Source organism: Agelaius phoeniceus, chromosome 1, assembly GCF_051311805.1.
Source record: "Agelaius phoeniceus isolate bAgePho1 chromosome 1, bAgePho1.hap1, whole genome shotgun sequence".
Taxonomy (NCBI): domain Eukaryota; kingdom Metazoa; phylum Chordata; class Aves; order Passeriformes; family Icteridae; genus Agelaius; species Agelaius phoeniceus.
In genome coordinates this window covers 107,154,286-107,169,657 of record NC_135265.1, presented here as the reverse complement: position 1 = coordinate 107,169,657, position 15,372 = coordinate 107,154,286, and the positions used below count along the sequence as shown (strand labels likewise).

The 15,372-nt window shown below is 38.3% G+C and overlaps 1 protein-coding gene across 2 annotated transcripts in view; it reads left to right on the top strand.

The window, feature by feature from the left end:
* Window positions 1-15,372, top strand: part of SLC35D4 (solute carrier family 35 member D4) — a 55,065-nt gene that overhangs the window by 13,636 nt on the left and 26,057 nt on the right. Inside the window, exons 6-12 of one of the 2 annotated variants that reach the window (XM_077184904.1) lie at window positions 899-921; window positions 2,600-2,651; window positions 3,307-3,355; window positions 5,362-5,407; window positions 6,357-6,392; window positions 12,658-12,692; window positions 13,933-14,002. In XM_077184904.1, the coding sequence (XP_077041019.1) occupies window positions 899-921; window positions 2,600-2,651; window positions 3,307-3,355; window positions 5,362-5,407; window positions 6,357-6,392; window positions 12,658-12,692; window positions 13,933-14,002 (311 nt within the window). Of the gene's footprint in view, window positions 1-895; window positions 922-2,599; window positions 2,652-3,306; window positions 3,356-5,361; window positions 5,408-6,356; window positions 6,393-12,657; window positions 12,693-13,932; window positions 14,003-15,372 lie in introns of both variants that reach the window. The other variant, XM_054642000.2, reaches the window with a different exon arrangement.

The following is a 15,372-nucleotide window of genomic DNA, read 5'->3' as shown; positions in this document are numbered from 1 at the left end:
GAGAATAACTCTTGTACCCTTTTGTAAGAACCGAGTTGCTTTTTTTTCTTACAAACTCCATTCGGGAGCCTTCTTTTTAGGCTTTTTTTGAAATGTTTTTCTAACTGACTACAGAGTTGTTGTGTGAGCTAACACTGGGAAATCATTCATCACAAAGTTGTTTCTACAGTGGCCTCTGGCTTGCTGTGAAAGGCATCTTCCATTCATTATAACTGTTTTCTGTATAGAAGACAGATAAATGGGTGTTTACTTCATCTAACAAACAGAAGAGATCACTAAGGTTATGCCTAAGGGACATAGCAGTGTGTACCATGGCATGTCCCTGTGTCATTGTCCTCTGATTAGTGTCCCTGTCAAAGTGTTTCATATTTTCCTTCTATGTCACAAGCTTATGACTCCTCTCTTTAAAAACAAAAGCACAGACAAGAATAATGCAAACACAGGCCTAACAGAAAGCTCCTCAGGAATAATTTCATACCAAAATTATTCATGAGTTTAAATCAAGATTGGAATTTAAATCAAGATTGGTACTATGAGATAGTACCTAATTAGGAAAACTCAATATTTGAGTGCATATATTACACAGTTTTGGTACAATTCAAGTCAAGTTTGAGGAGCGGGTATAAAGTTCTGTCTGGTTTTAAGTTTACTTGCTGGTAAGTAATCTGAAAATATAAATCAAGGTGAAGTAGGCCGATCCATAATCTTGATTCTTCTTTATCAAATTAAATTTGCTAAGCAGTACTCAAATTTTGAATGCTGCTCATTGCAGTTTTAATGTGTATGGTGCAGTAAGATCAGCTGTCATCACTTTCCAGTTTTTGGAAGGAGAAAACACTGTTTTACCATTTTTATCATTAAATTTTAATGTTTTAATCATACTTCTTTTTTACAGCAGACCTCTCATCTGAAAGTCTGTAGGTAAGCTTTTAAAACTACTCAGATTCAGATTCAGACTTGTTTTGGCTCCAGCTTCTGTATTTACTTCAGATAATGGCACACCAAAACAATGAAGAATGTAAGGCACATTCCTGTGGGCAGTGAGCCTAAGTTGCAATATAAGAGTAATTAAATATTTTAATTATTTTTAGCAATTGCTTGAATAGTTTGATATGTTTTTTCTCCTTACAAAAATGAAATGAATGATAAAACAAACCATAACAATGCTTTTGGAAAGGCTTGGAAGGTTTGAACTTCCAGTGGGTAATCGTAAACAGTAAGAGAAAGATAATTAGTGTGTTAGAAAGTAGCTAAAAATTCTCTGCCTTAGAAATGAAAGGTAAATGAGATCCATTTCTGCTAGAATCATTCATAGCGAGGTGGGGGTCAGTCTCTTCTGCCATGTCTCAAATGAAGGGACAAGAAGAAGTGGCCTTTAATTGCACCAGGGGAGGTTCAGATTAGATATTAGAAAAAAAAAATTGCTACAAGAGTGGTTTGGTATTGGAATAAATTGCCCAGGGAGATGATGGAGTCACCATGTCTGGAAGTGTTCAAGATGTGGCACTTGGGGATATGGTTTAGGGTGATTATGGTGGCACTGGGTTGACAGTGGGACAGATGATCTTGAAGGTCTCTTCTAACCTTGATGATTCTGTGATTTTGTGATATTAAACTGCACAACTACCAACCCTTGGTGGCCCTGGATGATTAGGCTTCAAAAAGGAGATGGAAAGGGACAAACAGAAATCAGCCAGTCATGTGTTAAAATTTCAGTTCTATGCCCCTACATCCCCTTGAAGAATTGGATATTTGCTGTCTTCCACATCCTGTAATCTTTTAGCTGTACTTTAGAATGGATAATGTTGGGTTATTATTTAGTGTACTTAGAGGCATTATCTTCCTGATTTCTTCCTGTTGTTTCCATTATCTGACTATGTGGCCTTGTCTTCACCACTGGATTATTGTCAAGGATACCATTTTAAAAATAATCTTTATTCTGTCTTTTCCCATGCCCTTAGAGAGTAGGAAAATAAGCTGCAAAACCAAGTGTATGTCAATATTAATAGTGACAGTCCACAGAAATTCCACAGTGTATTCCCTGTAGCTTAAAGAAATACTTACTCAGCCATAGGTTAAGAATTTATTTAGCTTAAGTTGGTGGACTAGGAGAGGACTTGTGCTGTCCTTAAGACATTCCCAATGCATACCAGTCAATTCCACCTTGCTCCGTGCTCTGGAGTAACAATGTCATTTTGCTGTAACAGGCAATTAGTCTCAATGAAAGAACTTTTTGGTAGCCACTCAGCCAGAAATTGGCTGGTTTTGACTTTTTGAAAAAGCCTAGGGAAGTCAGATGGCTAGTGAAGAAAAATATTCTTTACCAAATAAAACTTGCTTATTATCATTTCTGAGGTGTTTTGTGCTGCTTCTCTTCCCATAAAACTTTGTGTACAAGTTATGAAGAATTGCATTATGTAAAATTTTTGGTGGCAGAAATTATTTTTTAAACATGGAATAAGAAAATTAAACAAGTGAAGTGTCAGTGTAAAATGGAGTGGAATTGCCTCTACTTTGCTGGGAGTAGAAATGCAAGTTGAAAGCTTTTGGTCTTGCTTTTTTTATTTTTTTATTTTTTAATTCTTTCTCTTCTCCACAGTGTGCTGTTCCTCCTGGCAGCAGCAGTGTGCCTTCCTTTGTGTGACACACAGGTGAGATCTGCTTTGTAAAGCAGCTTGAGCTAGGCCTTGATGCTTGACATCTTGTTAGCATATGAGGGATGCAGCTTTTACTGGTAAGCTAGAGTAGGATTCCTGCAAGGGAATTGTAAATGTTTCCTGTTGCTGTGTTGGAGTCTTGCTGGGTTTACAGTGTTTGCATCATGGTAAAACCTCTGAGCAGTGTGGACATACAGCTCAGGTGGTGGCTGGGGAAACCACAGTTTTACTTCTTAATAGTGCTTACAGCAAATCACTTAGGTTTGAGCTAGTTGTCTTTAGAGAGTGCTCCATTCAGGAAAGATCTAATCATTGGAGATTCTCTTTTGGAGACTTAGGAAAGCTGCTTCCTTGCTTAAGATACCTCAGTTAATATCTGAAGTCAGATGAGTCTGGAAACTGGTGTACACAACTGAAATAGAATTATCCCTGCTGAGATGAGCTGAGAGCCTGCAAAATTGGCATATGCCAGGTTTCTGAGTGTGACAGGAAGAATTTCAGTCTATCTAGTCTTCTTTAGTCATCTTCCCTTTCTTTGTAGCACAGCTCCCACTTGCTGTACTTGCTTTGCAAAGCTAACTACAGGGAAATTGCAATATGTATGTTTACATGTTCGTGCTTTTATTTATGTAGATGTTCTTTATTGCAGTTTGATCCAAACGGATATTTATGGGCTCTAATTCACTTGATCTGTCTTGGTAAGTAATTTTCTTCTAGAAAAAGAATTAGGAAGAATAAATGTGTTGGAGAAACCAGCTTTATTATGTACTTACTGATATTTCAGACTCTATATGTAAGAAACACTTGGAAAGAATGGAGATCAGTAAATATAAGAAAGCGCATTCTTTTTATAGCTTTTATGTTGAAAACAACAACAGAACACACTGCATATTGCAGTCTGTTAACAGTGGATGAGAAAATGCACATACAATTTTAATCAGCACTAAGCTTTTCAGGTTGTTTTTTGATGGTTGCCTACTGAGAGAGACTTCTTTTTGAGGGGAGAAGAAACATGAAAAAAACCAAGCAATAATTTGTACTTGGAGCTTTGTTGCACACACAGATTTTATTTTAAAACTGTCAAAAATATACTAAAATATCAAGGACTGTGGTCCCAGAGGAAGGATGTTGAAATATTGGAATTTTTTAGGCAATCATATGCATTTTAAAAAAAATTTAACAATAAGTTGCATAACCTATCAGGTTTTCTTTTGTCTTTTTTTTCAGACCAATGTTTATTTGAATAAATCGTAGCTGTTCCCTGAAAAGCTAGAAACAGTCAGACTAGAAAATCTGAAGAAAACAAGAGCAGTAATATTTAATAGGAGATTTTTGGTTTTTGGAGTATTTTGGTGGATAATAAGGGACTTGTATTTGATTCTTATCTGTCCTATATACTGAGTGAGTGACTCATTCATATGTTAAGTCTTGTCTGCAGATTAGGGATGACTCCTTCTTTATTTCTTCTATTCATACTGTAAAATTTTCAGGGCAGAGGTAATATGTTTATATGTATACCTGTCTAGGAAGGTCTAGAGATCCCCATCTGAAATGCTGTTAAAATACAAATAAGAAATAGTTTTGGTGGTTTTTTGAGAAATATCATATGGTAAATATTTACTCATTTATATAAAAGTAAAAGCTATGGATTTTCCACTTCAAATACTTTTTTGCTGTGATGAGTGATGTTCTTGCTTTCTCAAAGCCAAGGAGTCTCATTTGTAAAGCAATGCTTGGTCATGGAGGTGGAAAATTGCTTAGAGAATCTTCAGAATGCTTCATTTGTGTGTTTGAAATGTGTAGGAAGTGACAACAGAATGTTTATGCTCAAAATATAGCTGCCTTCCATTTCTCTTGGTTTTGAGAGTTGTTGATATTGCTGTTGGGAGTTATTTGTGTAATTAGATTTCCTATCTGCTGGAATGAAGGTGCTACGAGAGAGGGCAAAGAGATGAACTAACTTACTGCATAGTAAATCAAGAGAGAGCATTACAGAAAGGATGAATGTTCTACCCTTTAACTTGTGTAATGGAGGCAGAATTGAGGATATCTATTTCATAGTCTTCTACTGGATTGACTTTTCATATTCTGGTTTTCTCTGTGAATCAAAAAAATTACCCCAAAGCCTGGAAGAAAGAATATGAAAAAACAGAGCCTGAAGCTGTGTCATTTCTTCCATAAGTGCTCAAATCTTTACCCAGGACAGAAATGGAAGCTAACAAGAGGTAGATGGGTGGGTCAAGAATGTGAAGAACCTGGAGACAGTAGAGCTGAGAGAACTTTAAATAGGAAAGATGGCTCAGACCCAACAGCTCTATGTAGATGATCATACATATCTTAGAACTTACTTCCAAAGTGGTGTGGGCTGAAGAACCCATTCTGTGACACTTTTCTGTATGTATTTACACACAAAGCCATGCACAAACACACAAGCTCTCCTTTGTTGTTGCTGTGAGCTAGAAGATGTCCTCAGAAGGACTAGCAGAACCATGGAGCATGATTGTGCTCAGAGCTGATAACACTTTGAAAACCATTAGTTTGAAGCAATAGGTTCATTTTACTCATGGTTTAGGAATCCTTTGTGCTGTGTTGCTAAACTGTAATTCAGAGGGGTTCCATGTCTGCCAGTACCACGGCCCAACAGGCTGTTGTTTGTCAGAATGATTGCAGGATATGGCAATTACACATGTCATTTCAATTACAGGGGCTTACAAAGTATTTCACAAGTTGTGGAAACCTGGATCTTTAAGGTAATGTGTTTTCCTAGTGTTTCATAAAGAGAGATGACTGTGATGTAGGGAGCTCTGCATGATCAGCACGAGCTGGGCCGCTCCTGGTTAATGATTAATGATTTCTCTTGCAAGATGAGCCTTATTTATTGTTGGTAGCAACAGCATGTGGTTATTGATAGTTATACTGCTAACTGGAACATTGAATTAGTTTTAAACACTGTATTATCCAAGGGTGATGACTCAGCCCTGGAAAAAGATCCCCTAATTACTGGCACAGGTGTTAAGAGGAAATATTAGTCTGTGTTCATGTGGAAAGCTACATGGTTTGAATCTGTCAGTATCTGCCTTTGTGACACAGTCTCAAAAGTGTTCAGCAGCTGGTGGCTTACCACAGGATGGGAATGGCTGAGTACCTTAAACACCTTGGAACCTTGTACTAATCCCATGTGCATGTTAGAACTGCAGCCACACAATAGTAGTCTTGGAATCAGGTGGCATTGCATGTTCACAGTGTCTCTAAGCTGCAGTTTTCTTTATGGATGGAGATGTTGACACTGCATATGATGTATATATACATGCATGGATGAGTTTATTTATTTCAAAACCATTTTCCATCTCTGGTTAAAGGATCTAAATTTTGATCAGTCTCACTTTATCTTCACTTTAAATGAAACTCCTACTGACAGTAGCAACAGAATAATGTGTGGATCCTGTGTAAATGAATATGTTGGTTAATTGATACATAATTTATTTGTGTTCATAAAATTATTACTATATTATCTTTATAATGTATATAATTATAATATAATGTTTTACCTAATATTAACCTTATCATGTATTATATAAATTAATATAATGTAACATTACAGCATTACTGAATATTACTGTTTAATGTACTAACCTTTTATACCAAATGAAGTGCATTGCTAAAAAAAAACCACCTTTTTTTCTTTGCCTCCTCTCCCAGTGACCTGGACCAACAGTACATCAACTATGTATTCAGGTAAAATGAATAAGTCTTTGATACACCAGAGCTGGTTTTATGTGGTATATGTTTTCATTTTCAACCTTGGCTTGTTGAAGAAACTCATGGCTACCACTACTTAAATGCATTTATTTAGCAGGGCATTCACTGAAAGAACAGTGCTAAGCTGAATGGCTTAGCAGCTGAATTTTTTGGCTCCAGTTGTAGATGGACATGCCAATATACACCTGAGGAGGTAACGAAGTGTTAATTATGAATTTTTAAATCACCACGTGCACAAGTGATCTATCACTTCCAGAAATAATATTTACAGAGTAACTCCCTGGTAATACCCCGCTTCAGAAAATAAAACTTGTACAAAATTGCCAGAAGAGGAGGTAGTGATTACAAAAGTACTGTGTGCAAAGAACACGAGCAGTAACTGATTGTTCAGAGTGCCATTAGTGGGATTGAGTAATTCTGACTTTCAGTTGTTTTTCTGGTTTGGAGATAGAAGAGTGGCTTGTTATTTTGTAGCTGGTGAAATAGTCTGAGTCACTGACCAGATTCCCCTGCTTTTTTAAATCCAGTCCTTTCTTCAAAGAGCCACAAACCAGGACATTCAGTGTACATGGCTTCTATTAGGTTTTTGTGAGGCTTTATTTCAAGCAAGGCGTCTAGAGACTTGATTCAATTTTCTTCCATCTGAAATCACATCTAATATATATTGGCCTCTTTTCTTGGGTTCACACCTAAGGTCACCTTTGGGAACACAAAGTATGAATAATAAATTCAAAGAAACTCCTTCTGTGGTCAGAAGGAGTGAAAGAGGGAGCAGAAGTTGGGAATAAGCATAACAAAAGTGAAGTTGTGCCAGTCTATTTGATTAGATGGATATGTGCTCTTGTCTGGCCACATGAGAGATCCTTGATAAAAGTACATCAGGGACACCAATGTATGACAGTTGCTTTCCTTCAATTCCCATTTGTCTTGTGAGCATAGTCAATATGATAACACTGTGTCTCTTTCTGTCTTAGTTCAATCAAATCTCCTATTTCTGTAAAGAAGTCAGGCAGGCCTCTGCTTTTGCCTTTATGATTCACCAGGGCCTCATTAATGGACAATATCTGGATATCAGTTTGCTTGAAGTAGGCTCTTGTTTAAGTCAGTTGTTGTTTTCCATCTACTATGAAATGCAAAGAAAATCAATTTTGCACAAAGAGGGTAGGTGTGTTTATTGAAACTTTGGAAGAATTAGTCATGGAATTTGCAAATATGCTGCCACATGCAGAAATAACCTATGAAGTCTGGAATGAGATATAGCTACCTCTCTGTGTTGAAGGGAAATCATGAACCAAGCAGTAAAATCAATTGATTTTCATTTGGCAGCTGCCTGAATGTCTCTCAGTTGTCATTTTAGTTGAAAATTGTATCTAGGCCTAAACCTTTAAATTTAGATTTTGGCCAAAAGTCTTACTTTTTCAGCTTTGATTGAAAAGTAAGGGCTGGGCTGTTTCTGTTAGTTCATGATTTTGGCCCTTTGAATTCTGTGAACTTGTGTCCAGCAGAGAGCAGGAGTCCCACATTGCATGAAAAGTATGATAATTTATTTGGAAGCTTTTGAAAGGGAGAAACTTCTCATTAAGGAACTGTGAGGTGCAGCAGTATATGTCTCTAAAACTGATCTTTTTACAGAAAAGAAACTAACAAACAATCCAACAATGGATTTATGCAAATTGGAAGATGGCTATTTTCAGCATCTGTTTAAGAGCAAAGATTTGTTATCAAAGCTTCCAAAGTTTTTCCCCAAGAAGAGGCTTAAAGGTCAGCATAGCTAACAAGATGATGGTGCAAAGCATCTTGCTGGAAAGAAGGTGGCTTAAGGGAGGTGGCAAACTGGATGCTTATTTGTTTGGTTTGAGTCTGTGTATATCTGTATGTCTGTGTGTCTGTATGGGTATACATTTCTGTGTGTTAGAGAAGTTCACAATCCATAGCATTTGGATCTCATCTTGCCTAGGGAAAACAAGCAGTACCATGGACAATGGGATAAGTGACATCTGAATTTTTTTAGAGTTTTGTTTTGTCAAAATAGCTAATGATGTTTGAAAGGGTGTAAAGTTTGGCAGAAATTCTCTCCTGGTCTGCAACCACCATGACATGTCTCCTCCAGTGTCTAATGGGGCTGGAATCCTGCTGCAGGAGGCACGGGCACGGTTTGCCTCTGTGTGAGACCCCTGCACATGTAGTTATCTCAGAGACCACTGCCACTTCCCAAATCTGGATGAAGCTGTTCAGCATGTTTGAGAGCTGTGTGGAGATATGTACACCCAGCTTTACTGCACAAACTTGATTTCTGTAGAAAACAATCCAAAATACTTTTAAATATCACTGACTAAAGGAATGTTCTCTGCATGAGCGCTAACTCCTCACAGGCAGCTCTGGGTCAGAGTTACTGTAGACATGGATTATCTCTGTCAGAGGGTGCCCAGCAGTAACTTTTGTGATTTAGAAGGTGTTAAGGCATATGCTGCTTCTTCTTCTCCGGCCTTCTCAAGGACTGTTCTGGCCATGACCGATCACAGTTCCACCTCCAGGACAGGACAGTTTAATGTGTACTGGAGGTCTTGTCTATACAAGCATGATTGTATGATTCTATGATTTATTAAAGAACTTGCTAGTGTGGTATCAGTGCAACTTTCTCCTCCTAAAACTATTATCAATTGGTTTTTAAAGCTCTTTATTTCTAACCTAGATCAGACATGCAGCTGTGTGGGCACAGCCAGATAGTGTTTAGAATCATCCAATCTTTTAGGTTGGAGAAGACCCTTAAGGTCATTGAGTGCATTAACCAAGCACTACCAAGACCACCACTGAAGCTTGTCCCTAAATGTCTCTAAAATACCTCTAAGGATGGTGACTCAGACACTGCCCTGGGCAACCTATTCCAATCCTTGATTCCAAAGCCTTTTAGTGAAGAAATTTTTCCTAATACATAGGCAAAATACATAGGATTATGTTCAAAGTGTTCATTATGTTAAAAATGTTCATGTTATTATGTTCAAAGTATTTCTCAGTTCAGTATGAAAGCACAGTTGTACTCTACTGAGTGTAGAGACTGCCTGCATGAAACAGATTAAAAGATCTGCCACAAATTACTGGATGTTAGAATGTACCAATATGTTAGAGCAAAAATAAATATATATATATATATTTATATATATATATAAGAGAAGGCTCTGTTGGATGCTTCCAGAAGTGCAGCTGAAATGAGCAGTCTCCTAACATATGCTGTCCTTACACACCATGCACTATTTCTTGTTCTGAAATCTGGAACAGTTTGAAAGAAAAGAACACCCTAAGTAAATGTATATGAATGGGAACTTTCCAGAATCAAACAGATCTGAAGAAATATTTGCTGATGTTGAAATCTGGCGTTCTTCTCACTTCATCACTTCCAACATGATTATTCAATGGTTTTGAAGAGGGAGCCAGGCCAGGAACAAGTGTAGGAGGGAAAGCAGAGCTGTGCTATGCAGAGAAGGGAGGGGTAATGTTGCTTCTCAGTGCCCAGCCCCATCCAGTTCATCTCTCTCCCTTGTGTTTAAGCATCTGGGGCAGGGAGGAAGAGAAGAGGGTCAATGTACTTCCAAGATCCTGTCTCTAATCCTCCAATCCTCTTGATCCCACCCCCTTTCTTCAACTGCAGTATTGTATTTCTCTGTACTCTGACTTCTGCTTTAGTGTTCTACTTTACCGTGGTTTTTTTTCTCATAATCTTATATTTTCTTTTATTCCTTTCTGTTCCCCCACTTTTTATCAAAGGGGAAGCCAGATTTCTCCCCCTTAGCTAGTGAGGGGTAGCATGAGAGGAGGAGCAGTAATGCCTGCCTGGCATGTTGAAGGAGACATAAATGTCTTAGAAGCAAGTTGTAGCTCCTCTCGGGGCTTTCTCCTATGCTGAGGCAGGTAGAGGTACTTTACTTCTTGTGAAGAACCTGCAAGAAAGTTTCAATGCATCCCAATACCATCTCTGTCTGAAATTTGTTCATAAAGGCATGCCTAGATGGCCTGGCAGCCATTGGTGAGGAGAAAACAGACACAGGAAAATTTCAAATGGTGAATAAATGGCAAAGTTATGAGGTAAAGGCTCTACTCTATGCAGCAAAACTACATCTGGCTTCTGGAAGAGCTGCTAATCTGTCACTTTTGTGAATTAAAAATGCTGCAGTAGATTTTCTGCAATACGGGAGAGCAGCTTTGCAGGCATAAATTGCTTTTCTTGCTGACAAAACCTCTTTTTTTCAGAAAGGAAACCATGAGTGACCCAGCCCTCAGTATTTAGTACAGGGGGGGAAAAAGAGAGGAGCAGAAAAATCCAGCACATGGAATTTGTTTTTGCTGCAGCCTCATATCCATCCAGGCTGTCCTGCTAGAAACCTCTGAATCCCTAATCTGGTTTTACAGCATCATCGTGTCTTTTTTACAGATGCTTCATTCAGAGCATGGCTACAGAGCAGCTGTAATGCCATCTAATCCATTTGCCTTAACCTGCCCTGCGCTTCACAATGAAGGTTTTGTTTTCTCCTGTTGTTTTGTTTGGACCAAAACCTGGGATGTCTGTTAGGGTTATCAATTCCTCTTGGTTGCAGAAGGAAGTTTCTCTCTGACTATTTCCCAGTCTCAGTGGGTTTTTGTTTAAAATGTAATAATTCAAAAAGTAAGTGGAGAAGCATGGTTTAGCCCTACTTCTCACCACTGTTGATACAGTTCCACTTTTCCTGTCAGTCTCCTATTTTCTCTGTTATTCAGTCAAAAGCAGTAGACCTTTGCTTCCTTTTCTCTCTTTACCAGGAAACCAAGGAACTGAACCTGTTTATTGTGAATTACTCTTGGCATCCCTATACAGGGAGAGCATCCATGTGTGGGGAGGAGGGGTAGGGCAAATTACCTATTGTAAGTGATCTGCTTTGCCTTGTTTAATGCCTTTGTGGCAATAACATCTTTTAAAACCATGTATTAATATTGAGAATGTGAACATACTGTACCATCTGATGCCTTTCAAAGACTTATAAAGTGTGAAGCCTAAAATACCTGCCTGTCTGTCCCTCATAAACCCTTTCCTCCTTCAGCCTATTGTGTTCCACAGCTGATTTCAGTGACAAGCTTTCCCCCAGGGCTTCCTTGGCCATGGGATTTCCATGCTCTTTGCAGTTCCTTTTGCTGCAGGTGATTCTGTGACTGATGCTGGGGTACACCAAAGCTTGCCAAGGGCAGGTCACCAAGCATGGAAGCTTGGTCTGGTAGAGAGCTGGGACCAGCTGTGAGTGAACAGTTTGGAAATGGTAGCTGTGTTAACACTGGAAAAGGGAGTTGGCCTGGAATGCTAGAGCATTCATAACATCAATTAATGTCTTTTTACCTCTGTAAGTGCAGTGCTTGCTGCTTACCAAGAAGCAAACTCTTGAGATACTATTTCCTTCTTCTCCCACTTGTCCTTACAGCTTGTCATGGATGTATGTTGTTGGTAACTGGAAGAAGCTGTAGCTCTACAGACATGCATGCTTATCCCATCTCACAGCACCCCAGAATGTTTTTCTAGTCCTCTAACCTTAGAAGCGATTTTGAATGAAAAATGTGCAAAAAAAGAAGAAGAGAAATTTACAAGAAGAATCTGTAACACTAAAAAAGGCTCTGTACAACCTATACTAAAAATGCAAAAAGGTGACGTCTTTGTAAGACCTCAGAAAACCTAAGTGATAATAATTCAGATAAAGAAGTGGTCACAGCTGGTTTTCTTGTTCACTTGTATCTGGAAAGTGTGAATAATTTGGGCTGGTACTTGGTTTTATTTTCATGTGTTTTTAAACTTGTACATGCAATAATAAGCATAATATGGAGCAACAACCATACATTGCAACTTTGGTGGTTTAAAAATGGGACAGCAGGAAAAACTTCTTTGCTGGGAGGGTAGAGTGCCCCTGGGAAAGTTACCCAGAGAGGTGGGGAATCTCTGTGCTAGTAGGTTTCTGAGACATGCCTTTTTTAAACAGAACCAGAGGGCATCATCAAATATTTGTGATAGTCCTACTTCAGGTCAGAAATTTTATTAGGTGACCCCAGACATTCCTTTCCAATCAACTTGTGTTTTCTTTTAATTGGTATTTATGTCTCAGTTATTCTACTTAACTGGAATAAGTTTCACCATGGAAAAACAAACACAAAAACACAAAGCTGTCAATTTATAGTCTTCAGCCCATGTCATAAAATTCTGTAGTATCCAAATATATATTTTTTTTTTTAGTGTGGTGCTGTTGGCCTCTGCATCCCATCCAGCAGGTAAAGTCAACTGAGTTCTTCCTTTCTTAGGTTTCCATGTTGCTTTTGCTTTCTGTGCATGTTTTTAGCAACTGAACCCTTAGGATTTTAGCCCTGAATATGACCAATAATATGTTATCATGTAGGAAGAGGAGAGAAGGGTATATAACTGGTGTAAGTTACATGATATTTCCCAATACCATTCTTAGCTGTCCCATGCAAACAAGCAGTATGGGACTGACAACAAAGAACAGTTTTTGAGGTGGTGCATGGTAAAGAACAAGGATTCCCTAAGCCACCATGTCCTCTTCAGAGCAGTGTCCCAGCAGTCCCTATGAAACTGAGTTTCCTTCTCTGCATTGTCCCCAGTGCTATGCAGAGTTTTTATTTTGTTGCTATCCTAACAAGGACCCCATTGCTTGGGCCCATAGCAGGATTTGAAGTAGCAGCCCATCAGGTGGTAAAAAGTGAGAAATTTTATGGTGGCTAATATTCCTACCTTCTGGTGTGTTCATAATTAGGAGGGTAAAGGTGATCATCTGTTGCTTACATTTGTTCAGCCAGAAACACAAAGAAGGAAGCATTTAAAGAAACATAAATTTTCCCTTTTTCCTGGTGGTGCAGATTGTGTATATAGGAAACCCCCACCAGGATAGACATACATGTTAAGTGAAACAGTTCTGCATTTCAAAAAGTGAAAGATGGAGCTTCATGTAACTCTGTAGAACCTGAAGGCCAGAGAACTCCTGGAACTGCCACCAAGAGCACCCAAGCCCAGGTTCCTGGAAATGCAAGTACTCAAGAGCTCTACTTAGACCTAGCAGAACTCTTTGAACCTCTCAACATGCTCTGTGTTACAGAGTTCAAATGCCAGAGGGGGAAGCAGCCACCATATGTCTGTGTTTCCTGTTGTTTCAGTAGAAGCTATCACATGCTGCACAGTAAAAGAAGTGGATATGATACATGTCTGTCCACTGGCAACTGCTGCAACTTGTTTCTTCTGAACACTGGAAAAGAATAAATACTCTTAGGTATCCCTTTTCCCTTTTTCAACCAAAGGCAAGAACTGGCTAGAAGCAAGGTCAGAGAGAAATCATTAAACACGCCAGAAATGTGGAAAGCATCATAAATGAAAAGCCAGCCAGCTGTAAAGGCTCAAAGGAATGTTAAACTAGTAATGTTCATGTAATTGCTGTTGCATTGCTTGTAACAGTGGTTAATTTTTTTTCCCACCTACTGAGTGTATTGCTTTGTCTCTCAGGTGATCTCTTCAGTGCCTTGGATTTTCCATTCCTGTACTTCTACAGGTTTCATAGCAGCTGCTGTGCCAGGTAACCCCTCTATATAACAGGTCATGTAAATGTTTTCAAAATAAGAGGTTCAATTGACTTCCAGCCTATCCTCTCAGTTAAAAACTTTGTAGCATGTAAAGCCTTATTTATACTAGTTTCTGCTGCCATAAGCCAGTGGAATTGCAAAGAATAAACCTTTGCATGTCTGTGGATATGCATTTCATGGCCTGAGATTCAAATGTGCTAAAAGTATGTGTATCCTTGAGTGAGTGCACTTGGACTGGGAGAGTTCCCATTCACCAGTAAAATAATGTTTACCCAATATAGCAAAGCTTTGATACGTAGCATCTCTCAAATGCTTCTGAAGTCAGATTAACCCAAACTTGCTGTTTGCAGCAATTACTAAGTATTAGTCTTCAGCAGTATATGGGTGTACATGGATTTATTTGCCTGTACATCTTGTGATTTGGCAGAATGCTGTTTTGGGTAAAAGGGAAAAGCTTTAACAAGCATTCCATTATTTTCAGTAGCAAAAGTTCACTGCATATTGGCATAATTCTCACAGGAAACCATAAATATGTTTCCCATAGATCTTAATTTTTTTTTAATTCCTGTCTTTCTCCCCCCAGTCTTTTACCAAATTAAAGTATTTTTTTAAGAGGGGGAAAAAGATATTTTCATTCTAACTAATGGCAAAAATATTTCTTGAAAGGCATTTTCTGACTTGTATCTGGATTTTCTGTTGAAAGGGTATATTGGGAATGACTGTTAAATAATTTCTAATGTATATTGGTTTTTGTTATGTTTTTCCAAGTGTGGTCTATCCACACTACAAGTAACTCACAATTAGGTATTCTGTAGGTAGGGGAAATCTATTTTTCTTGAAGATGAGGTCTAACTGCAGGCTCTAATGGATATCAGTCTAGCCCAGATATTCTTCTCATTCACTTCATTTACCTCTGTGGTAGCTTCCCACTTCTGTTTCCATTGGCCCACCTTCAGTACATGTGTAGTAGGTAGCACTGTACACTACAGGAAAGGGAAAGGAATGGTTAGATGGAGAAACAAACATCTCAGTTGCTCTCCTACATTTTATAATTGAGTGTCTTTGTAGATATGTGGGATTTGAAGGAAAACCTATGCAATGTAAGGTAAGGGCAATTCATGCAGCTAAATCTACTGCCTCTGAAAAATGTCTGAAGCATCAGTAGTAACGTGGAAAGTGCTCAATTTATTTAATGAAATAAATTGCTGTTAATTGTCACATCAATATTTTAGGTATTATAATTTGCTGTTTCACTTTTTTATCTCTTGAGTTGCACTAAATATCTTCAAATCTTCATGACTGAAAGCCCTTCACAGCAGGGCAGAACATCTGAAATAAGCTACTGGACTCTTAAAAAAGTATG